Genomic DNA, 25,777 nt, shown 5'->3' on the forward strand with positions numbered 1-25,777 from the left:
AAACCCCATATCCTATGGCTTTTTGACTCTTGGGGTTGTCCCTACCAAAAGTAATGACAGTATAAGTTTATTTCTGTGGGAGCCTTTTACTAAGCACGCTGGTTATACTTAATAAACCTCTAATTCATTCCAGCACAGAAGAAAGAAAGTTGTATGCAGGTTGATTTAGGTGATTTTTAGTCAAAATCGAATGAACATAAACCGACAATCAATTCAAATCAAACTGAATCGACTACCTGAATCAACTTGGTTCAGTTGGTTTAATCCAGTTTTTCACCCCAAAACTCCCAAATAGTAAACTCCATCTAAGCTTACATTTGTTTTTATAGAGAACCGTTTGACAACCTTACCTGAACAAGATCTGTTCTATAGGTTGTATAACTGTCCTTAAAAATTTTATATTGAACCGATTGAGACTCAAACAGAATCTCTATGGAAAGAGAGGAATGAGTTAGCTTGACAGGTTTGCCCATAGTTCCAATCAGTCATTCTGTCATTCGTCCATCAAACATTAATATGATTAGACAAAAAGAGGAGGCCAAAAATGATAATTCACATTCAATTTCAGCTCTACAAAAGTTGTTACAAAATGTACAGTGACAAGAATCTCACAAACCTAAACTGTGACGAAGGACAGTTTTATTTTCCTTTATACTGGGGAAAGTGGCCGAATAAAGTTTATACACATCTCAAAAAAATCAGACATCCCAATATTATACCATGTAGCAGAACGTTAACCTAAAAATAAACAAAAGGCAGTAAATTCTTATGCCAACTTCATAGAAGAATGCACTGAGAGATAGCACCCATTAGCAGTAAGCAGCAAATTCTTTGTTCACTCCATGAAGGTCCGGATGCCAGTAGTACATCTTGATGTTCCTTTTCCTCCAAAAAGCTAAAAAAAAATGTAAGAAGAAAGCACGAGTTTATTTCTATTCTGTCTGGGTTGTATTAATCATTGCCTCAAAGCCGTTCCTCCACCTCATAACAAGATAACTGCACTTGATTTCACTCAAGTTTGCTGAAATCCTCAACTAAGAAAACTACCTTCTTCACTTTCTGAAGTTACTAGTACTAGATAAGATCATCACAGCATGTTGGCAAATCAAGCTAAAAGCTTGATTAACAATGACGGAACTGGTTTAAGCTTTCATTTAGGAAATTAGTCAGGGGAATGGACCAACTGTAAACATCTTAAACATGCTTGGTCAAATGCAAGGCGGCATGCTAGAGTCGAACATGCCGCGGTCCTTGCATCATTACCTCTTTGGCACATCTCAAACTCCAACATTTTAACCGTAATAAAACTCATTTTGCTGTTTTGTATTAGATCTATTGAAGTTGAACCAGCTTTACCGAGCCATCTCCACCACAGGTAAGAAATCCACTTGCGATAACTTGTATATCAGTAACAGCAGCCTGCAGCATTACGTAATTCAATGGCTTTAGCATTGTGAGAGAGTTTCCTTCCAAAAAAAGTAGATCTTTTGAGCAGCAAGGCAGCAAATATAGTATTCATATAAACCACATAAAGAACGTTGATTTGTTTTGCCAGTTATTTAAGCATCAGCTTTGATTAGAACTGAATTTTTACAAGTACTTCACATAACTACAAGAAAAGAAATTACCCGAACTACTTCACCAAAACCACGGGAGCTCGGTTGCAGAAAAGTGTGCCTATCATGCAACTTTGGCCAATGATGCACTAACTTAGCTCTTTTTGAATCCCAAAGTTTTACATCCCCATCTTTACTTCCGGTCAAGAACAAACTCGTATTTGGGATGGAAGTTATTTTAGTGACACTCCCAGAGTGAGCCTTCGGTATGTACCATAGCATTCCATTTAAATTTTGTTCACCAACGGTACCTAGCATGTTAGTATTTGAAGCATCGCTAATCCTTTCATCTTTAGGAGAGTGTTTCTTAGTCCTACCAGTGACTACGTATCGGAAGTCATGAAGTCCTACGTCTCCACCTTTCCCACCAGTAACTATAAGTGGAGAAACAGAACCGCTTCCTATTTCATTATCAAACACAGAAATAGAGCGAGCACCACCTTCACAGTAAAAGAAGTAAGATGCTTATTAATATACAAACAGGTCAATATCTAATCCGAAAGTTTTAACAGAAAAAAGAAATACCAGCTTTGACAACAGAGTATGGTATGTGATCATGAGATCTAAACGTTAAAGTTTTCCGTACAAGTCTAAAAACAATCTAGGACTCTGGTAAAGTAATAGGAAAAATATATGATTTCTGTGTTATTATAAAACTTCCTTCTATAAGCCGACTAATAAAAAGACATTATCCAACTTGAAATAATAGTAAATCCATCTCCCTTCAGTGGACAAGTTTGGCTTTATTTTCTTTCTAATCACAATCAAGGAAGTAATATGTTCTACATAATGATTGCCCGGTCCCACATTAAGATATAAATAAGACAGAGTTCAAATGCCTCGCTTTTGGAGTTTAATATAACTTATGAGATTAATAATACCTTCATGACACATAATGGCTGCTTGCGAAGTTTTTGGTGGAGCCAGTGTATCCCATATGACTACATTAACTGCAGAGGAGCTATATCCAGCCACGGCTATTATCGATCCACTGGAAGTAACATAAGTGACATCCCTGCAAATCGATAAACAAGTTCACTAAGAAGAAATATCCAAAGATATATTAGGACTTCTAAATAATTAACTTGTAATCTGAAACCAAGGAGTGAACAAACTATCTACAGTGACCTCAAACGCTTATAAAGGAATAAAGAAAAAGCAAGCAATATCACCACAATGGATGTTCAATTTAGTATATTATAATTCCTCAAATTACAATGATTACAGGTAACGTGTGCAAACTTAAGTCGATCATGAAATTCATATGCAAGCAGATCCAATTATATATATGTAAAACCAAGTATTCTATTAATGAATAAGAAAAGATCCATATATGTATTTCTTAAACGTTTAAAAGTAAAACCACATACGATGCATGGCCATTAAAGCATAAAGACGATTCTGTTGGACAGACATTGCTTCTTCCTCCAACCTCCAACTGCCATGAGCATACCGTCCCATCTAATGCGGCAGTAGCAAATCTATGTCCACATTGGTCAAACTGCACAGATGATATTGAGGCCAGAGCGTATGGTGGAGGCACATTTGCTGCAGGCAAGACACCATAAGTTGCAGTAGCCCTGTCCTTCCCGAACTGCATTAGTTCAAATTTATATCATCCAAAGAACAGTTGACAGTAAATGAGTACAGAAAATTTAAAATATGCAAGTTGCAGTTTACTACTTTACTCATATGTTAAACTGCAAAAATCTGCTGTCCTAGAGCAAAAGATAATATTAATTCATACCTCCCACAAGTATACATGTGTATTGGTAGAACCAACCAAGAAAAGAGGCCTAGAAGGATGACTGGAGAAAGCCCTCGTGCTCGTGTGTTCTGCAGTAGCTGGAGGATCTACAAATTCCTCAAAATCCTCTTGTGTTTCCCAACCTAAGCCAGAAGCACCAATACCAGCATAACCGGAAATACCAAATGCTCCACCTCCAGTCAAATCTCTCCCTGGCCTTGCAGATGAACCTACACCCACAGTAGCACCACCCAACCCTAGGTGTGCCCCTTTGCTGCTACCAAGACCAACACCAGGAAATACACACGTTGGAGCTGGTGTCGATTCAGAGCCCGCCCACCCATTTAGATTTAGAGGCCACTCAGAGTTTGACCAGATATAATCCTCCTCATCTCTGGAGGGCATCCCATCTTCCCATCTAAAGAAAATTATACCCTGAATGCATCCATTGGGATCAAAAACCATGATTGCATACATATGATATAAGCTATGGAGTGAACAATAAATTATAGGAGAGCACAGTGATCATCAACTTTAGATAAATACATCATCCACCATTTTTTTTATAAAAAATAGACAGATATATTTCATCAAAGAGAAAGGCACAGCCTAAGGACCCCTCCCCAGAAGACTAATACAAGAGAGCCTTCCAAGTGTTAAAAATCACCAAATGGCTGTATTACAAAAGAATTTCATGTAATTCGTGCACCACCAAGAGGCTGTATGCTGAACAAAAGCCTAAAAAGAATCAAAAGAAGCAAACTTATCTTAAACAATTCTACTATTTCTTTCTTTCCAAAGACACCACAAGAGAGACCAAGAGGCACATCTCCAGAGAACTTTTCCTTTTCCGTTGAAAGCAGAGCTGTCAAGCCCTTCCAAGAACCATTCATCTATCTTGTTCGGGAGACCGCTCCTCAACATAAAGATGCTGAACAGGTTAGACCAACCCTTATAGGCAAAATCACAAAGCAAGAATAAATGGTCCAGAGTCTCCTCATCTTTCAAGCAAAGGCAGCAAATAGAAGGAGATGGATATCTGTTTTTAAGTTTCCTCTGTAAGTTGTCATGAGTATTTAGGCTTCTCTATGCAAGAGACCAAAAGAAAAAAACTAACTTCTTTGGGAATTTTCAGCCTCCAAACTACATTAACAAGAGGAAAGGTGGTGTGGGAGGGCTGCTGCATAATGTTTAACAAAGTAGTTTTAGTAGTAAACTTCCCAGAGGCATCTAACTTCTACTTAAGGCTATCACTGTTCCCTTGTGGCTTCCACGAGTGAAGAATTTGCAAAAGCGCAACCATGTCGTCCATTTCTCTATCAAAGATATTCCTTCTTAGCCCCAAGTCCCAGGATTGATTCGATTCACACCAACAATCAGCCACTGTAGCCTCCTTTTTGTAAGAAATAGAGTATATATTAGGGAACTTGAGAGCAAGGGGTTGAGAGTTGCACCATCTATCCTCCCAAAAGCTAAAAGTTTTGCCATCCCCCAAAATAAAATCTGTAAAGTTAATAAACTGCTCTTTGTGCCTTAGAATTCCAGCCCATAGGCGATACTTTCTACCCTTCTTAGAAGGCTTATTTAACCAACCACAATCATCAAGACCATAAATAGCAGCAATAACACGTCTCCAAAGAGCATTTTCCTCGTGACAGAATCTCCAAAGCCATTTCATCAAAAGGGTGGTGTTTTTTTTTTTTTTTGGCAAAAAGAGCCAATCCCAAGACCATAAATAGTAGGGAGAGAAGCCCAATTCCAATTGACAAGATGAGAGGTCGGTCTAAAGGAGCCACCATCCTAAACAAAGTCTCTAATGATCTTCTCCACATTGTTAATAGCCTTGACCGGAGCTTGCATTAGTGAGAAGAAGTAGCAGGGGAAAAATACATCATCCAACATTATGCATTAAGTCAACAAAAAAATGTCTCTCCCCTCCCGTCCCAACTCAGCCTCCCACCCCCTCCTCTTCCCATCCCACCGGAACTCACCATGTCTCCTCACCTTAACCGCGTCCCTTTCCCTCCTGCTTCCCTCCTCTCTTTCACTCTCCGGCAGTTTTCCTTCCCTCGGCCTTCTTTGCTCTGTGTTTGTGCGCTTCTCTGCCATGGAGATCAAAAGCTGTAGCATTCTTGATCACTTTTTCTGTATGTGGCAAGAGGGACTCGGGTTCCTCGTGGAAGATTTGAAAAGAGGCCAAACCATGTTCCTTTCTATGGCCTCAACCCTTGGCTTAAAGAAAGCTTTAGAAGACTTCTGTTTGGCCCAACATTTGAATTCTTTTTACTAAAGGAAAGAGTAGACCAGAGTTTCATCGTTTAGCCAAATTTCGAGCTAAAGATAAGTGGTTTGTAGAGTGTACAGTGTGGCCAGCCTCAGGGGGAAGAAAGAACATCCACATTCCGTATGGTGATGACAAATCTGGATGGCAAGAATTCAAGGACATGATTGAAGCCAGCATACACATCTTCAAAGAGCCCCCTGTCCAACAAGTAAGTTCTTCCTCCTTTAAACTCCCTTATGAGTTAGTTTAGGTCAATAACTCTCGATCAGCGCCCCCCTCTTGGGTCATCAAGAAAGAAGTTATTCAGAGGTGTTAAAAGGGAGAAAGGAGCTCCCTCATTTGGTTTCTAAGCCCCCAAAGTTTAATGTCGATTCGCATCAGAAGTCCCCTGTTCAGGTGTTGGTAAAATAGAGCAAGAACTCCTTTTGGATTCAAAAGGATCATGAAGTATTCAAAGAAGACTTTAGTAGCTTATGGATCATCTTAAGACTCCTGGTTTTTAACGATCGGAAGGAAATTGCAAAAGAGCTAAGTGAGGCCTTCAACTCCATTGTCACTATAAATCCCCTGTTCGTAGATAAAGTTTTAATTAAGGTCAGTAATGGTGATCTGAATGATCTGGTTATATACCTGGGCAAGTGGCAGTTATTTGGTTCTTATCATTTGATGTTCGAAAAATGGAATCCGTCAAGGCATGGCAGACCCTTAGTAATGAAAGGATTTGGGGGTTGGTTATCAATCAAGAATCTTCCACTGAACTATTGGTGCAGAAACACGTTTGAAGCCATAGGTGCTTATTTTGGGGGACTGGAATCGATAGCTTCAGAAACTCTTAACCTCACTAATTGTTTAGAAGCCAAATTTCAAGTTAGACGAAACCTCAGTGGTTTCATGCCGACAACTATTGAGATTAAGGATGAAAATCGTGACAATTTCTACTTAAATTTTGGTGACATTGAATGTTTAGATGCTCCCTCCAAGTCTTTTGGGAATTTATTCTTTAAGGATTTTTCTAATCCAATTAACTTAGTTCGGTTGAATCAAGTTATTAAGGATGAAGGTGTCAATTTCCATATGGATATTTCAGAATAGTCCTTCCTTGTCTCCTCTCAATCCAAGCCGAGTTTCTCAAGAAACCCAAATCCGACCTCTAAAAAGTCTATCTTGAAGCCACAAACCCTGAAAAGAGATGCAAGTTTTGCTGAGGAATGTGAAAAGTCACCTTCTCTGGAAAGTTACACAGACAAATCAGCCACTCATTCTTCTTTTTTAGCTGAATAAGTCGAACAGGCATCAAAAGGTAAAGTGTCCCCTGTGGAAGAAGGTGAAAAGTCACAGATCTTTTATGAAAAATATGAAAAGGCGCCCCGAGTAATTAAGAAAAGAGAGATGGAGGAAGGAGGTAATTCAGCCGGCATTATACCTTTTGAAGTTGAACAACCGTTTGTACAAAAAAATGAGAAGCCCTTAAGACTATGCGGCACGGGAAAGTCTAATTTTAATTCTCGGCAGGCATTTTTACTTACCCCAAACACCAAGGAAGCCCAATCGTCACCTAAGTCTGCTCCACTCCTCTCCTGCTCTATCCTAATTAAGCCCTCTTCCCCTATTTCCATAAAAATTTGGCTCTATCCTAAAAGTTGTCTCAGTAAATCAGTGCCTAAGACCTAGCAAATTTGTGGCTAAATGACACTCCAAAGCAAGACATCCCCTTGCCTCTTTAAATCCTTCCCAAAGTGTTTCATTAGAAGAAAGCAAGTGAAGGATTCTTTCAAGAAGTCCTGCCTCAGAGTAAAGACAGTGACTGATCAAAATCCGGATTTGCTAGAAGCTCGATGCAATTCAGTCCAAGGTCTGTCCCAAAGTATCAAGTCAGCCCCCCTTCCTTCTCTCCCTCCTCTCTTTGAACACTCTGTTTTTTCCTTGCCTAATTCAGAGTTTACTTTTCTGAGAGGCTCACCAAGCTCTTCCTCGGGTGCATATTCAAAAGAAAAAGGGGATGCCCTCATTGATTCTCCCTTTAATGTGAGCAGTGAAGAAGTTGATTGGAATATTTCAGAGGGAATTACAGAGGAGTCAAGGAAAGAAGCCCCCCTTTTATCTGACTTAAATCCCCTGTTCCAGACAGAGGATGAAAAGTCTTCAGAAGCTTTAGTTGTCGGCTCCATCTCTCCAGCCATTCCGTGCGATCTTCCAGCCCATCTGAAGTCCATAGTCACTGATTGCAGTCTTATTCTGGATTAACAGTTGGCTGCTGAGGCTACAACCAAAAATTTAGGCTCATAATTATGAAAATTGTGACATGGAATACGAGAGGCCTAAAAGATGCTAATAAAAGGTTGGCTCTCAAGCGATTTCTAAAGAAACATAATCTAGCAGTAGTTTTAATTCAAGAATCAAAGAAAGAGAGTTTTGAAGCAAGCTTCATCAAATCCCTCTGGAGCTCCAAAGAAATAGGTTGGGAATTTGTGGAATCATATGGCACTTCAGGTGGTTTACTGACGTTATAGGATAAGAGTTTGATTTCTGTGGTTGAAACCTTGAAAGGAGGGTATTCTTTATCAGTAAAATGCATCACTGCTTGTAAAAAGACTTGTTGGATCACTAATGTTCATGGGCCAAATGACTACAAAGAAAGAAAATTTGTTTGGCCATAACTCCTATCTCTCTCATTTTATTGTGATGAAGCTTGGTGTATCGAGGGAGACTTCAATATTACAAGATGGGCTCACGAGAGATTTCCTTTGGGCAGAAGCACTAAAGGAATGAGGAAATTTAATAACTTCATAGACCAAGCCAATCTTTTGGAGGTCCGGTTGGGAAATGGCAACTTTACTTGGTCTAGGGAAGGGGTTTCAGCTTCAAGATCTTTATTAGATCGCTTTTTCATCTCTAAAGCATGGGACGAGCTGTTTGAAAACTCTAGAGCTAATAGGCAAGTCCGAACCTTCTCTGATCACTATCTAATTTTACTAGAAGTCGGTTCTTTCAGCTGGGGTCCATCCCCTTTTAGATTTTGTAACAGCTGGCTGCTCAATAAGGAATGTGTCAAACTCATTGAGACAACTTGGTTAAGTAGTGAAGCTCAGGGTTGGGCTGGTTTTGCCCTTAATCAAAAGCTGAAAAAGGTAAAGACAGCAGTCAAGGAGTGGCATTCGAAATTCCAAGAAGCTCAAAGAAGGAAAGAGGAGGGGTTGTTAGAAGAAATTGAAAAATGGGATGCTCTTGCTGATTGTTCTACCCTTTCTAGCAGTGAAATGGCAATTAGATCCACTCTGAAATCAGATTTAATGTCTCTTTATAGGCTGGAGGAAGTTAACCTAATTCAGAAAAGTAAGTTGAATTGGCTCAAGTTGGGAGATGAAAACACAAGCTTCTTCCAAAAATTCCTAGCAGCAAATAAGAGAAGAAACTTTATTTCTAAACTAATAGATGATCAAGGGGTGCCAACGAAATCTTTTAGAGAGATTGAAGGCTTAATCCTGAATTTCTATAGCAGCATTTTCCTTAAATCCCCGGGGATAAGACACATTCCTTTGAACCTAGACTGGCCATGCATCAACTCAAATTAGAATTTGACCTTACAAGCTAAGTTCTCAATTGAAGAAATAAAGGCTGCTGTAAGAAAACTTGGAAAATGCAAAGCACCTGGCCCCGATGGCTTCACTATGGAGTTTTTGTTGAAATTTTGGAACCTGATCAAGGGAAGCTTGCACTCCACCTTTGAAGATTTCTACAAGAATGGTAAACTTAACGCTTGTATAAAAGAAAACTTCATTTGTCTAATTCAAAAGAAGAAAATAGCAGTTGCGATTAGTGATTTCAGACCAATTAATTTAACTACCGTGATTTATAAAGGTCATTGCAAAGTTGCTGGCTGAAAGACTAAAATGGGTAATGTCTAGTATTATAGCTCCTTCCCAAAGTGCCTTCATTGAAGGAAGGAAAATTTTGGATCCCATTCTTATTGCTAATGAAGCAGTGGAGGAATATAGAGTGGAGGAATATAGAGTGAAAAAGAAGAAGGGGTGGATTCTCAAGCTTGATTTGGAAAAGGTTTTCGACCGCGTTTATTGGGAGTTCCTAGAAAAGGGGTTGAAAAACAAAAATTTCAGTCAGAAATGGATAGAATGGATTATGGGATGCGTTAAAAATCTCATGTTTTCAGTCTTCATCAATGGTCGACCAAGGGGAAGGGTGGCTGCCACAAGAGGTATAAGGCAAGGTGATCCCCTCCCACCATTCCTTTTCCTTCTTGTTAGTGAAGTATTAAATGCTTTGGTGAACAAGCTCATTCAAGCCGGTCTTATTGAAGGTTTTGTGGTTGGCAAAGACAAAATTCAGATTTCCATCCTCCAATTGCGGACGATACTCTATTATTTTGTAAATATGACAGCACCATGCTTGCAAAACTCAAGCAAACTGTGGAGTTTTTTTAATGGTGTTCGGGGCAGAAAGTGAATTGGGAAAAATCAGCCATTTATGGTATTAATGTGGATGAAAACGAGCTGATTTCCACAGTTGCATCTTTGAATTGTAAGGCTGACCACCTTCCCTTCTCCTACCTAGGGCTGCCTTTAGGTGGGTACCCGAAAAAACTATCCTTTTGGCAACCAGTATTGGACAATTTTCAAGCTAAATTGGACAAATGGAAACGTTTCAACCTATCAAGAGGAGGTAGAGTCACTTTATGCAAGTCAGTCTTGTCAAATCTCCCAACTCATCATATGTCCATTTTCCTTTTGCTTGAAGGAGTTGCATCAAAGTTGGAGAGGATTACAAGGAACTTCTTTTGGGAAGGACACAATGGCAGCAAGCTAAATCACCTGGTGAAGTGGGCTTCGGTGCAAAAGCCTTTGGCAGATGGAGGCCTCGGCCTTGGTGGTTCAAAAATATGAATTTAGCACTCCTTGCTAAATGGGGCTGGAGATATTTTAATGAGGAAGGTTCTTTTTGGGGCCAAGTTATCAGAAGCATACATGGATCAGATTCTTTTAATTGGCACACGGCAGGTAAAAGGGGCAGAAGTTTGAGAAGCCCATGGGTCAGTATTTCGAAGTCTTGGCTAAAAGTTGAGTCATTGGCCACTTTCAAGCTTGGAAATGGCAACCGGATTACGTTTTGCTTAGACCCTTGGGAAGGAGTGACTCCATTCAGTACCTTATTTCCAAGTCTTTTCAGAATTACCTTGTTTCCGAATGGTTCAGTAGCTGACCATTGGGACAGCCGACTGGCCGCTTGGTCGATTTCCTTCCGTCGTTTGCTTAAAGATGAGGAGATGCTTTCTTTTCAAGAGCTGCTTGGGTTCTTGTAACAAGAAAAGTTTCAGTTGAATTTGATAAAAGGGAGTGGTCCATTTCAGCCTCGGGTCTTTTCAGGGTTAACTCCCTTAAATTACACCTTTCCCCCTCCTCCCCTTTGGACAAATCTCTTTTCTCGGCCTTGTGGAAGACAAGTAGCCCTCGAAGGATTAATATTCTCGTCTGGATAATGCTTTATGGACAGCTGAATGTAGCCACGGTTTTACAAAGGAAATTGACATCCAGCTATATTTCCCCTTCAATCTGCCCTTTGTGCCTTCATTCTTACGAAGATTCTCTCCACCTATTCTTTGCGTGTTCCTATTCAACTTGGTGTTGGGAGAAGTTGCTGTCCATCTTCAATATTTCATGGGTTATGAGCAATGATTTCAGGGGTAACTTGCTGCAGCTATTAGTTGGAACAAACCTCCATAAATCCAGCCGTTTACTTTGGTTTAACGCGGTCAAAGCTCTTTTGGCAGAACTTTGGTTTGAAAGAAATCAAAGGGTGTTTCATGATAAATCTCTTGGTTGCCAAGACCGCTTCAAATCCGCCCGTCAGCATGCCTCTTCCTGGTGTATCCTCTCCAAGCCTTTTAATAGCTACAGTTTATCAGATTTCAATCTCAACTAGAGAGCGTTAATCTCCCTTCCCAGCGGTGGTTCTTAGCTTCGTCAGTAGTCTGCTGTTTTCCTTGGTTTTTTCAGACTGTCTTGTTTTGTTTTCCCCCATTGTTCGGCCATTGTTTGGGCTTGTAGTGTTTTGTTCTATTCTCATATTTCAAGTTTAATTTTAATTTATTTTCTTGGATGTGATGAGGGCGCTAAGGGGGTGTCAGCCTAGTTGAGATGCCCGGGTGCGCTTACTGATCCGTTTGATCTTTGGTTGTTATATCGCTCATTGTATAACCCTCTTGTACTTTGGGCCTTAGCTCACATTTTTCTTAATATAATGAATTGTTTCCTTTTCAAAAAAAAAATATATATTATGCATTAAGTGTGGGGGGTTAGGCCTTTAAAGCTCTTTTGTGGCATATTTGGAAGGAAAGAAACTCTAGAACCTTTGAAGATAAGTTTTTCTGTTTTGATGCTTTGTGTAATTGTGTAGAAAATACGAATTCTTGGCAGATATATTTGCACACAAAATTATTTTGTAATTATAGCCTCCTCGTGATTATAAAAAATTGGAAGGCCCTCATAGTTTAGTTTCTAAGTGAGTTTTCCTCTACCTCCGTCCTTGGGTTGTCTTTGCTTCTTTTGGAATATATCTCTGATTCTCTCGTTTCTTATTAAAAAAAAATATCCATTAAGCACTATATCTACATTAATACTTTTTCGGAAAAAAAGAAAAGAAAAAAAGTATGCAAGTCTGTGCCTCCTGCATTTGCAAAGGTCACTTTTACCAAGTTTTCACAAACTGATTAAGTGAATGCCATATACATCTGTAAAAAATCGTTTAGAGCTCATCAAAAGTTATTGGCTCTTATTGAGTTTATTAAATCTTCCACAGATTTCAATCACACAGCATATAAACCTTCGCCACAAAGTTACTCTCAGCATCAGGACATAAGATTTGTAGATAACAAAACAGAACGGCACAGAATTGAAAGAAACAGAAAACTTGCCAAGTCATCCATCTCACTGAAAACTCAGAGCATCACAATACGAAAGATGACTCAAGGGTCCGCCTGAATTTTGATGATCTTTAGCACATTTTGAATTCTAGTGATTCAAATCTCAACTTTTAAATAGGAAGTTACCCTATTTTACAAGCCCTAAATTGTTAAAGCCAAAATGATTCTGTAAGCATCAACTTCAAAATGATTCTGTAAGCATCAACTTCAAAATGATTCTGTAAGGTAGCACACCGAATAATTAAGCAAATTGAAGAGGAACTCAAATACATTATGCTAAACATCGGGAAATTTTGGAATAAGGGAAAGGGGGAAAAGAAAGTGAAAAAGAAAAAAAAGTCTAGTAGAAGGATGACAACTGACCTTTTTATTACTGGCAATTGCAGCTTGTCTTCCATCAACAGAGTTGATACACAATGCCTACCTTAAGAAAGAAAATACACTAAGAACGCTAGATCAAAGCTTTGATTTTGAACAACTTTTTACTATAGAGAACATGCAAGTTGCTTCTCAAGACAAAATTAATTTTTGCCTTCTTCAATGAGAAGGATATATTACCAAGGAGGATTACATGTAAATAGAAGCAGAAATTCTCGATCCTTAAAAAAAAAAAGTTTAGAGGCCAAAACATATAATTGGATTGAAAATTACCTCTAAAAGCTCTCCATTCCTCCTATATATCTCTTTAGGTTTCTGAAAAGGCATGGCATCATCAAGGGTTGCCAATTCCTTTTCAGATCTGACAAGTGTCCTCCCATTACGAAGTAATTTACAAGGCGAGCCAGTGGTATCACTGGTGAAACTACTAATCAGTGCACCTTCACGAGTATAACTGTCCTCTGGCCTTGTGGTGGCATTATAAATGTCAATCCATCTTGCAGAGAGTTTACGATCAAAACAATTCAACAGATGAACTTTTTCATGTGCAAAGCATTCTGATATCATATTGGGATTGGAAGTAATGCTCCATAATGTTTCAAATTCCCCTTTGTTACACATATCTATTTTATTCATTTCATCAGTATGGTGTTTGTCATGCCTAGATGACTGGCTAAACTGTTCAAACCAAACAACGGTTGCCACGCACAACCTCTGATCTAATTTATATTGCAGAAATGACACCAGTTGTTTTAGTTGATAAGAAGAAGCCTCAGCAAGGACGATAGTCAGTAGAGAAGTAAGACCCGTTGACATCAATTCAATCAGATACTTTAAAATGTCTTTCTGATCAGATTTAAAGGTTGTAAGACTTGAAGCCCAAGAAACAACGTTCCCACGAGAGATACCACAGAAACTACCCTCTTCAGATTTACTAGTTAAAGTAGCCAGCTTATATTTCATGAATTTGGACATGTGATGCCACAAACAAGCCCCAATTATGTGCCATCTTTCATCTCCTGGAATTGAATGCACAATATCATCACTTTCTTCATCAGGCATGCCTTCAAAAATTTGATGGCTATAATGTACATCAGTCAGTAAATTTTGAGCTATCAACTCCCCAATCTGAGAGAGGAGTTGCTTCAGATGTTCCGTGTCAACATCATGAGGAGATTGTGCATTAGCCAAGAGTGGCTGCAACATTATAAGGAGACACTTTGAGTCTCTCAGTAGCCAAGCAGATGCGAAATACAAGTTATATTCAACCAAATCAAGAATGTTTAGGATCTTGGAAACAAGATCATTTTTGAGAGAACCATGTGTAGTTCTCAAAGCAGCTCTTACACCCTGTAATGATAGTAAGAGACCTTGAAGGTAGTACCACCAAGTATCTAAACACTTCGACCTAATTTCACCTCTGTGAAAAGATAAACTGCAAGCAATAGCATACCGTGAAGCTGAAAATGAAATTTCTTGTGCTGCTTTCAGAAGTTCCTTGTGCAAGAGACTATGCAAGAGGAAACTATAAACCGCCAGGTTCTTGTCATCTGGGCACTCTTGCGAAGTAAATCCATGAAATATATCATGTCCAATAAATTGTAGCCCAAGATTACACAGAAAGACTAACATCTGATAAGAAAAATGGGTAGGGAATGAATATTATTAAAAAAGTTGAAAATCAACATATGAAGCAACAAATTAAAGAGAAAATATCACACTCAGAAATTCACTTACCATACTAACAAGAGAGGCAGGAAGCAAAGAAAACTTCATTTCAAACTGTGCAAACCCCATATTTAACTTATGCTGAAAACTTTCAAGAGATTTCTCATAATCCATCTCATATTCCTTCAAGCAAGCCATGCATTCAACAGATTCTAAATTTGTAGTTGGCCAGCTGGGATGCTTCCGTATCAATTTTGAGAAGTATTGTACTGCCAAGTCTAGTTTTGATCGATGCTCGAGATGAACTGCTAATTCAATAGAGATCCAACTGGAGGATTCTCTGGGAGATTTCTGACAGATTTTGCTTATAGTCTCAAAACTCTGAATATCAACCCCATTAATCCCATCAGAAACTTCATTAATGCTCCCACAGGTTGACATGTGTTCCAAAGCTTCAAGCTTAAAATCAATCATAAGAAAAGCAATCACAACACGTACATGGGGTATGGTATGGAAGCGTTTGAAAGAAATCAATACACTTCCTTTTTATTTACTTAGTTATTAATAGGATTTTAAAAAGGGGAGGGGGCACATGTGCATATTTGGGAATTGAAAATCATTTTAGAAGCCAAACGTCCAATTCCTTAGTCCCTTGACCCATTTTGAAACTAATCAAATTAACACATACTTTTACATCTATCGGATGGCTCACAATTGGATTTTGGTTTCTCCATAAATATGTGCTAGGAACCAAGGTAGTATGGGATGCCTTTGTCCTACGTTGGTTAGAATGGGATGACTAATGTGGTACTTAAGTAGTTTGGCTCTCCCACTCCAATAGCTAGCTTTTGGGGTGTGGTTCTCCAAGGTGCTTAAATACCTAACAATGGTATCAGAGTCGGTTGTTGACATTCTGGAGTGGAATCGACAGAGGGTTCTGACTGGGTGTGGCCGAGTGAAGTATCGTTGAAGTAACTGCCGGGACGTCGGCTTTCCGCGGATAGGGTATTGTTAGGAACCAAGGTAGTATGAGATGCCTTTGTCTCACATTGATTAGAATAGGATGTCTAATGTGGTACTTAAGTGACTTGGCTCTCCCACCCCAATAGCTAGCTTTTGGGGTGTGGTTCTCCAAGGTGCTTAAGTACCTAACAGTATGATCTGATTTCAAACTAAATGAATGGGCATAGAGGTTATGAAGATTGCTGTCCCAGCTATAATTTGGAGAATTTGGGTTGAAGTCGAATGGGATTATTTCATAGGACACATAAATGATTTCTCATCAAATTGGGTATGGTTTATGGAGTAGGCTTCATAAGATCATTTAAGTACTTCCCTATGAATTTCAATCACTCTGTTTAGAAATATACTTCTATTACACCATGTCAAAGTACATTCAGTTCTAATGAAAATATACCTTTTATGTATCAACTTGATAAAATGTTCAATTATGGGTTAAAAAGTTTCATTTATACCCGTGATTGACTGAACTTATTTGTCAAACTTTTTTCAAAGCAGCTACACCATCCAATTAAATCATTAGCCAAAACATAAACTTACAGGAAGACCACATCTGTTCAAAGCAGTAGCCATCATCAAGGTTGCGAGCTGGCAAAGGACCTCAGTAGATTGCTCTCCAACTGCTTTCTTCATGCTAGTTTTGGTTGCTAACAGTAGACAGTACATACCAACGCTTGGGTCTAGTAAAGCAATATGTTTACTTGAAAGAAACGGTATCCCGGTTAGGGAATTTGACTCCAAACCAAGCACATTCAGGAAGGATTGAGAGTAGTTTCCTAATTCCCACTGAAAATAAAAGAAAAGAAATTTTAAGTTATTGACATAACAAATCCAAGGAAATCACGTATATTCCACTTCTGCTGTAGTATTTACACATTCATCGTTTGTTTAAATGAGGTAGATGCAATTAAAACACTTATAGTTTAATGCAATTACAAATTAGTCCCTTGCAGCCAAAAAATTAATTATTATTTATGTGATTCACTAATATACGGATTCAATTGCTCTTGCTAATGTGGAAATCTATCATAGGGGGTCCCTTTTCAACTGTATTAAATCAAAAGAAGAGTGACATAACATTTATTAAGATGTTAAGTCGGCAAAAGGGATGTGTTATGTAAATAATTAAATCACATGGGTAGAAGCAATCATTTTTAAATCATACAACAAATTTTCAATCACATGTGTGGGAATATACTTTGCATTTATCCGTTTAAATGAATGGAGCACCTCAAGAATACTTGCAAGCCAAGTGTCACCCTTCTCAATGGCGGATGGAAGCATAAACTTTGTAATTAGGTGTTGCTGAAGAGGTCCACCACGCCCTTCAACTAGATGACAAATTACCAGTGCAAGCTGCTCATCCCCAAGATTTTTTGCACAGACACTAACAGCAGAAGAAGTATCACCACCAAGCAGAAAGAAAGCAACAGCCAATTCTAGTTGATGTCTCCCCATTAAAACATAGGCATTCTTCAAAGCTGCTGCCTTATTTTTCTCCTCCTGAAAAGGGAAAATTAAATGAAACTGCACATTAACATTATTTAAAGGGGAAAACTGAAGTGACCTTCCAAGACTGTTCTCTCCAAAGATCCTCCACATAAATTTGACATTTTCCAGATGGTATATATCAAAGGAGCACCTGAAAATTGCGTGAAAGAAAACCCACCAAAGGTTTATCTTTCTCATCCCTGCTAATTTTAAAAAGGCCAGCTAAAACTTGGATTCTATTCAGTGTGACATACAGAAGCATACAGTCCTTGGGATCTTTTTTCTTCAGATATTGGGATCTCGCCAGTTTCTCCATCTACATACAACATGCACCAATATAAGAAGAAGAAAAAAAATTAAATCTATGGCAGACAAAACTTAACAATTTTTCTAATAAAGCATCTGTTTCCAGAGTCATCAAATGAACTTATCAACAGGATGTAAGTATTGGTTAATTCTTTTTCCTATACGTAGGAATTTGAAAATATTTATTAGTTCAATTGTGTACAGAAACCCAAGGCCAAACCTCATCTAAGAAGACAAGCAAATCATGAGATTATTTCAAGTGGGTGGCTAAAAGAGTTTTAGGGCACTTGAACTTCAAAATATATTATGGGTTATGAAACCCAAGAACGGATAAAACTCGTGTTAACTCTTTTGGGAAAAGAAATGCTATTTGTTTGATATGAAATTGTGGCAACTGCCTTGATCTGCTAGCAGTACACATACTGATGTTTAGTCTGCACAAAAAGTAAAAAAGAAATGCATAATGATTATAGAATCACTTTGATTTCGATGTTTAAGTCGAGCTATGGAATTTATACTAATATACAATATCTCCAAGTATTACCCTTATTCGCAACTGTGTTGTATTAGTAAACCAAATCCCGACACCCAAACTTTGCATTTCCTGCCAAGTTGGTTCGTTGGAGCTAACTGAATCCAATAGAATTTCCTGACAGTCCGAGTGATAGGCCCATCCAATCAATCTTGAGTCAATGGCCAGCTGTTCCAGAGAAGCTGATCTACCATCACGTCGAAGAAACTGCAATTGTTGAAACCTCAGAGCAACCCAATACCTAGAGAAAGAGAATAAATTATCATTATAACATGAAGCAAGAAAGTTTCATAATTGAATAGTTATTTTAACATTTATGTTTAAAAAGTTAGTTAAAAGGTACCATAAAAATCTACAGCCTCCACTTAAGTATCAGAATACCGCCCAAGTTTGAATTAATTACAAACAGAATATAATTACCAAAAAATAAGAGATAAAGAACCCTAGGAGGAGTAACAAAACCCCATATTATCGTTCTAACTTCGTTTTTCCACAAAACAGTAACCTTATATTCAAGTCCATGGCCAAATGTTGACCCAGATTTTCATGCAACCCAGGAATACACAGAACTTTGAAAAAAGCAAATTACACTTCTTCCTTAAGAGCAATGAAACAGTAGATGTGCTTGATCATCCTTTGCTTCCACATAGGACACGTAGCTGGAAATTGGAAGCATGGTTATAGACATCTACTGTGAATTTTTTTTTCAGCCATGTTCATACGCCCATGAAGAGCAAATGGAAGAGCTATGATTGGATCTCTGTGCAATTTACTTTTTTTTCTTTTAAACAGATCTCTGTGCAGTTTTGTGTTCTCGCTGAGAGGAAAGCTAATAGATACAAGAATTTGGCAGCTGGAGTCAGGTTATTTCTCAGTGAAGTTCTTGGTCAAAGAATTATTGAAGAAAATGGATTTAACCAAAACTAAATCGGAAGCTACTCAAATTACGAAATTTAAGACTCTCTTCCTCTATGCCAGGTTGTATTCTACTTCAACAAATTGATAAGCTCCCAGAACTTTCACATTCCAAGTTCTTCTAGTCAAAATCTTTGAATAACAAGAATTCTCCACGCCTCTTGTAGAGCAAGGTAACACGGCATAAAATCTGGGAAGCACAACAGTTGAAGGGAAATGTCCTTTGTTTATGTTTCACAATCAATTCTCAGAGCTTTCGTAATTTATACATCAAACTAACATATCAGGGATCTCTTCAAACAGAATCTAAGGTGTATGGTCATATACTAAAGATTATGTGGGCACTATTCTAGAACTCGAAGGATCCAATAGAAAAATATTGAAAAGAAAAGTAATAGATGCCCAAAAATTAAGGAAATATACTGAAAATGAACTAAAAATCAATTAAAACTGGAAAGAAAAACACATGAAAGGAGGAAAACATATTTATTGCAGGACTTGCAGACAATGAGGCATTTAACAGAGGAAACAAATAATGACAATGGGGTAAAGGTTTTCTCCAAGCCTTTTAACAAAACAGTGTAACCGAGATACAAGGTCTGGCAACTTCTGAATCTTAAGTATTGAGAAGTTACAAAAACATTATTGCAGAGTACCTTCGCCCGGGCTCGTCAAGACTTTCATAAACAGATGCAGAAGATTTGTTACTGATTTCACCTAGAAGATCTACAATTGCTAGAGTTTGTGTCTTCTCCATGCTGGTTAGCCCTGCTAATTCATAGAACTGCTCAAGAGGCTCAATAAAGCTGCTGAATTCAGACTTCGTGGAGGATGGAATGAATGAGTTGTCATTATTCATAGAGTCCCAATTGAAGACCCATTGTGAAACACTTTCCTTAAACTGGGAAGATAAGCAATTTGTACTCCACTGAACTCCTTTATCAGTAGAAGTTTTCACAACTCCTTCAAGATAATCTGACAAAGGGATCTCTGGAATAGTAAAGGTTGAATTTGCAGAGCTCTTTTTAGCAGACGAAAGATGCTCGATGAGATGACTCAAAGCTGAATATGCACGTTTCCACTTGCCTAATCAAATTGAGGATTGCACATCTTAAGCCTGAATGAACCACTAAATTTAACTGTATTGGACAGAAAGAGAGAACAAAATTCTAAAGAAATTATTCTAACACAACATCCCCAATAGTTGTTTATTTTTGCAGCATAATGGTACACTTTATCTAGTGATTTTAAAGAAGTCACAATTTCTTATCTCTTCAAGAAAACACAGAAATTAACAGTTTCATGCTTTGACCAGAAACTAGGAAAATAAATGTTTGACCATGTTAGCTGTTGCTGGTGGCAAGTCTATGAAAGTAATTTTTGGTAAGTCTATGAGATGATGAATTTAACAATATAATAAAAAGACAAAAGTGTAAAATTTATCTAAGATAAAACAAATGGATAAGATATTATTCTCTGTCTTCATATAAACATCTAATAAGATATATCATAATAGTTAAAACTTAAAAGTAAGAAAAGAAAAGATAGGTTGTAATGAATTATGTTGGAAGCTTCTTAAGGTCAATACTTGAGAAAACAACAAAACTTTCTGATAGGGAGTAATTTATATAATCACCTGAATATATATTAATAAGGAGGGCCTGAGGATGAAAAGACGGCAGTGACCCACACAATTTATCAACTACATCCGGCATACTTATTAGACCAAGCAATCCTGATCTACATTTGCTATCATAACTATCATCTGATAGTGTTTTGATACTGCAACATTCATCAGCAAAAACAGCAGCAGAAATGTTGATATCGGTCCCATTGACATATTGAGTTTCAGTTTCTCCAATGTAACGAGTATTGCACATAGCATCATGGTTTTTATCCACAAGGAACAACCATGGACTAACTATACGAAAGTAATGATCTTGTAAAACTATCGCTGTGGTCCTTGGCCCCCAGAGAAAGCCACAGTTAGAAGGAAGAGTACGAGCAACCCCAATGCAGATCCAAGTCTTGATATCGGATTTTGTGATGCCTGACAAGGTGTGACCGCCAAAACGCTTCGGGGAGTACACACACAATTCATTCTGCAAACAAATTCCAAGTAAGAACTGACCATTTCCTAAAGCTAGCCAGTCCACTGCAACAATATTGCTTTCAAAGGACAGTTCATCTTCAAACAAAAGGGTCCCTGCACCAAGGTATGCAAGCTCCCATAAATGAACATTTTTGGTATTAGGTTTATGGTTGTCCTTGCTAATTGTTGCAATCTTTCGACCACAATCAGTCAGACACAAACCAGCAAGGGGGCCTTGATGTGTGACAACGGCACAGACAAGCTCCCATGGCACATGGAAGATTGATGGTTTGCCTACATTACTTCTCCAAAGTTTCAAACTACCATCAGCAGAGCCAGTAGCCATAATATATGCAGGGGTATATGGTTCACCTGATGAAGCTAATTTTTGTTGCACAGGAACAAAAGTTCCTTGGTGCACTACAGCAAAACTTGTAATCTGATCATGGATTTGAGAATTGGGTAACTGTGATGAGCAAGGGATTATACTAACACAATATTTTTTGCTTCCAAAAGCACTTTCAAATGTCAACGTGCTGAGATCAGCTTTATTTTCATTATCAATATCACAATTGCAATGTATTCCAGTCCCAGATATATCATAAGCATGTAGGGTGATTTCCCATGATAATGCCTGAAATCCTTTTATCCATACCCCCAATAACATAAATTTATTGAATTTATATGTTATATTACAATAAGAAGGCAACGGAATGGAAAATATATTAGTTGGACCATTCTCAAAAGGACCATGACCAGTGAAAGGTATGGTACATAAGTAGTGACATTCAGTATTTTCTTCATCACTTTGGCTAATACTGACAACAAAAAAATCAATTCCTCTTGCATGTCCCATGAGAAAAATCAGTTCTTCATCCAATATTGATGGTGCCCACCGTACACTTGTATATTTGGAGCATGAATCTTGAGTTACAAGTTTTCCACAAAGTTCCCAGGTTGGAGTAAGTGTTGGAGGACCTACGACGCAGTTGGAGATACTAGATAGTGACCAGAAAAGAAGCAAGCCTTTAGAATCCAAGGAAGCAGCTATTTTGACCTCACAGTTGTATGGATGGACAGCAACGTGTAAGATTTTTCCAGTGTGACCACTTAAATTCAGTTGACTAGTAGATGAACATGAGAATAAATTTTCTAACCTTTTTTGGTCAAAGGATGCATCCCCTGCGTCAGCTGATGTGTGAGCAGATAAAAATGACCACACCAAGGAATTACACGGCAATAACTGAATCAAAGAACACATACTTGGGGAACCAGACAGATGAACCCTTGAGATTACAACTTTCTTGAGGAGAAACTTGTTACTCAAGTTTGTACAACCTTCAATGTAATGACGTCCCACTTCACATCCTTTGAGTTCTTGCTTCTTCCATAATGTGACTCGAGGGAATCTTAACGGGGATACGTCATCAAGACAATGGACAGCCCAAAAGGTAACCAATGATCCTGGACCCAAACTTATTAGCCACTCACAGTTTCCAGCCCTGTTTTGTTCGAATCCTACTGAGGATTGAACTTTCTTAGTTACTTCAAAAGCTTCGCACATACCTTTAATCTCGGTTGCCCATGTTACGAACAAATCCATGCCAAGAGTTCCATTCAGTGCCTGATTCATCTCCACAACAGCAGCAACAGAAAAATGCCTTCTCATCGACTTTTTATTATTTACATCCTTACTAAATTTTCTGACCTTTCCATTTTCAGTCTCACTCCACAATCTCACAGTTCCATCCAAGCAGCATGTCAGAAGCACATGTCTTGGTGTATGCTTGGCGATTTCAGGCCCATTAACTGAAGGCCTCCATTGAATTGCAGTTATGGGTAGAGGATGGCATAACTCACTTCTTACATACCCATATTCCCCTTCACTCTGAATTACCAGCACAGATCTGCAAGCTTTTTCAGTTAACTTGCTCTCCATCTTCGAGATCCTAGAATGAGGTGCCGTTGCAAGCGGCCCCTCAGTAGACCAGCTTGCGGAAACAAGAGTTTGGGGTACATCCGGTTTGAACTTCCAAGCTATTTCCCAGGATTTGTTAGTGTTTTTCCACAAAACAACCTCTACTCCACAAGCAATAATTCCATCTCCTGCACCCGTCCACTGAATGGCCTCGACCTTCAGAGATTGCACAAGCACTGAATTCTGCCTCCAACAAAAAGAACCTGAATATGAGTAAATCAAATATAATTTAAAGGTGTCCAAAATTGAATGGAAACAGTTCAATGTTATCAGTCTCGTTCAGTGAACCTAACTATTTCCTCGTCAATTGTTTTATATTACCATTATCTCTATTTTCCCAATGTTGGCAACAAACCCAAGTGGGAATTAACTTCAGAACTATCCTAGTAAAGATGGCCGAACTAATTGGTGCAGAGTCCAATATATCACTTTGGAATCAGTCCTCCGCTCATTTTTCTCAGACAATAACCAACAGGAATGAAAGTTTAACAATTTCAGACTATCGCGTACCTCGAGAAGCACCCGAATCATGAGAAAACACCCCTATCCGGTTGCCCGCGGCTGCAGCAAGCTCGCCCTCCGACGGAAATACGGGAGACCAAGATACGGCATTGACAGCCGATAAGTCGTCGCCGGAGAGCTCCAGTACCTGCCGAAATATGGGTCCGATTTTGGTTTCTTCGGGAGATAGAGGAGAAGGGAAATGAGAGATCACCAGAAGAGATGAGGCTCCATAAGCGACCCACGCATAGCCGGCAAAGTCTGGAATCCAATCGATGGAGGAACCAGGGGGGTCGAATCTATTCGGGGCTGAAGGGATCGGCTCGGATCCTAAAAGAGGGAGAGGGAGACGAGAGATAGGATCCATCTTGGAGGCTGTTCCCGCCATGGAATGGAGCTTGATCGGAGAACCGGACGGAATTATAGTGACCGGCGACGGAAACTCATCACTGGGAAAGTTGAATTTGGGAAGTAATGGGAAATTCCAATATCTAGCTTCTTCTTCTTTACGTGATTCTCGCTGTTCTTTTCTATTCGAGTAATGGAAGCTTAACCACGATATCAACTCACTCTATTAACTGCCACAATGAGCATTCAGCATATATCTCGACAGGCAAACTCTGAGGTTAGATTAGATTACATTCTCCCCTCTCACGAATTATAGAATTAAAAAATTTATTAAAAACAAAAAAATAATAATAATAAATTAAATTAAATTCATCATTCCATTTTTTAAAATCACTCTAAAATATGTTTTTAATCACTAGAGGGCATTTAGGACAAATAGTTGGTCATTATAGTCATATATTTCATTTGGATTATAATAGTATATGTTTGAAATGTAAATTATTTTAGTCTGAGAAATAAATAGTAAACATTGTAGCAAATAGGGGTTTTGAAACTAATTAAGAAATATAAAATAGTATTTACCGTAACAAAAGGTAGTTGTTATAGTTTTCAGATATTTTTTTTCCTCAAACACATCCTAAGAAATTATTTTAATATTTAATTACATACATACAATTTTCAAATCATCGAAATTGATCTTATATAATTAAAATAAGTTTTGAAGTGATTTTAAAAAATGTCAAAAGTGTCACACCCCCGCCTAGACTACTCTCTTAGTCTGGAATGAGACATGACTGCAACAGTTATCAACTTTTTTATGACACTTACTGCCTATTGACTCTTTTTAAATAATCTAATAACAAAATGCAATCTCAAACACAACGGTTGCCACTAAGGCACAAAAAAAAAAACATTAACCATTAAACACAAAACATTTACAGAGATTACAACACAAGTCTCATAAGTCCCACTTCCAAACTTAGTCCCTACATGAAACAACTACAACATGTGTACAAATATTTACAGTAACCACCTAGCTGACGAGTTACTAGAACATCTGACTTTAAGTGACAGAGCATATGTAGAGCTATCTTCGGAGGATTTGACTACTACCTGGGGAAAGAGAACATTTGAAAAACGAAGCGAGCTACTAGCCAAGTGAGTGACTTCAAAAAGAAAACTAGTTCTTATGCATAAGTTTCAATAAAGAGATCATATTGAAACAGAAATCTTTACAGTAACCTTGTATTGAAATATAAACCTTACAGTAACCTTGTACTAAAATATAAACTTTACAGTAACCTTGTACTGAAATGTAAACTTTACAGTAACCTTGTACTGGAATCTAAACTTTACTGTAATTTTGTACTGAAATCTAAACTTTACAGTAACCTTGTACTGCAATATAAACTTCCAAACATTAAACACGTAAAGTTGTTTTCATCATAAAACATTCAGTTGTTCCTTAGTTGAGAGTAACCATGTTATGGTTAAATCACAACATCAATTTCTTAGTAAAGAGAGAACCCTTTTGCTCAATCTCTGACGTCGAACTACCTACGTGCACGTAGTTATAACTAAGTACTGTCGTACCTTAGGTACTATTGCTTAGATACCTTCTCAGTGTCCTTTAGTATCGAGTTGCTCGGATACCTTATCTCTGTCCTTCAGTATCGAGCTTGAAGTAACATTAATCATACTAAGACTTACTCTTTAAAGCATGTATACCTAAATACATAGTAACATGTCTCGAAAGGCTCTAACGCATTCTTTGTGTATTTAAACACACATAAATAGTTTTACAACATGCTTTCATACATGATATGCGTTTGAAAACATAAACTCATAGTTTGCTTAGGAAACTACTTTGTAAAATAGCTAGCATGAGAATAATCTTTCTTAAAATCATGGTTTCTTTAAAACATTGTAAATATTTAGTCATTCACAACTTTAGGGCTAACTTCTCA

At 38.1% G+C, this 25,777-nt stretch overlaps 1 protein-coding gene across 7 annotated transcripts; it reads right to left on the minus strand.

The window, feature by feature from the left end:
* Window positions 1–533: 533 nt before the first annotated feature.
* LOC120090517 (transducin family protein / WD-40 repeat family protein) lies at window positions 534–24,103 on the minus strand. Of its 7 annotated transcripts, none has more exons than XR_016525146.1 (15): window positions 23,472–24,103; window positions 20,528–23,164; window positions 19,548–19,977; window positions 17,989–18,217; window positions 17,290–17,454; window positions 16,878–17,150; window positions 16,188–16,433; window positions 14,697–15,086; window positions 13,233–14,591; window positions 12,945–13,005; window positions 3,364–3,798; window positions 2,987–3,210; window positions 2,498–2,631; window positions 1,629–2,056; window positions 534–1,419 (listed from the first exon to the last, which is right to left on the minus strand). XR_016525146.1 is itself a non-coding variant. In XM_039048235.2 (15 exons), exons 1-15 carry the CDS (start codon window positions 23,848–23,850, stop codon window positions 1,333–1,335), a joined length of 7,473 nt encoding a protein of 2,490 aa, XP_038904163.1. In that variant the 5' UTR covers window positions 23,851–24,103; the 3' UTR covers window positions 534–1,332. The 7 variants fall into 7 exon arrangements, 6 of the variants coding, with proteins under 6 accessions (XP_038904163.1, XP_038904171.1, XP_038904197.1 ...); XM_039048235.2 differs by having other exon boundaries at window positions 12,945–13,001; XM_039048243.2 differs by having other exon boundaries at window positions 12,945–13,001; window positions 20,528–23,144; window positions 23,472–24,100.
* Window positions 24,104–25,777: the final 1,674 nt, after the last annotated feature.

The sequence above is a fragment of the Benincasa hispida genome, chromosome 1 (genome assembly GCF_027475165.1).
Source record: "Benincasa hispida cultivar pf3 chromosome 1, pf3_genome.v1.1, whole genome shotgun sequence".
Lineage (NCBI taxonomy): Eukaryota > Viridiplantae > Streptophyta > Magnoliopsida > Cucurbitales > Cucurbitaceae > Benincasa > Benincasa hispida.

Excerpts from the sequence above, each read along its gene's own strand:
- LOC120090517 (XM_039048235.2), bottom strand. The coding sequence starts at position 23,850 with ATGGCGGGAACAGCCTCCAAGATGGATCCTATCTCTCGTCTCCCTCTC. Across the intron at positions 23,165-23,471 it reads TGATTCGGGTGCTTCTCGAG|GTTCTTTTTGTTGGAGGCAG; the intron begins GTACGCGATAGT and ends ACTCATATTCAG. Across the intron at positions 3,211-3,363 it reads CACATGTATACTTGTGGGAG|TTCGGGAAGGACAGGGCTAC; the intron begins GTATGAATTAAT and ends GAACTAATGCAG.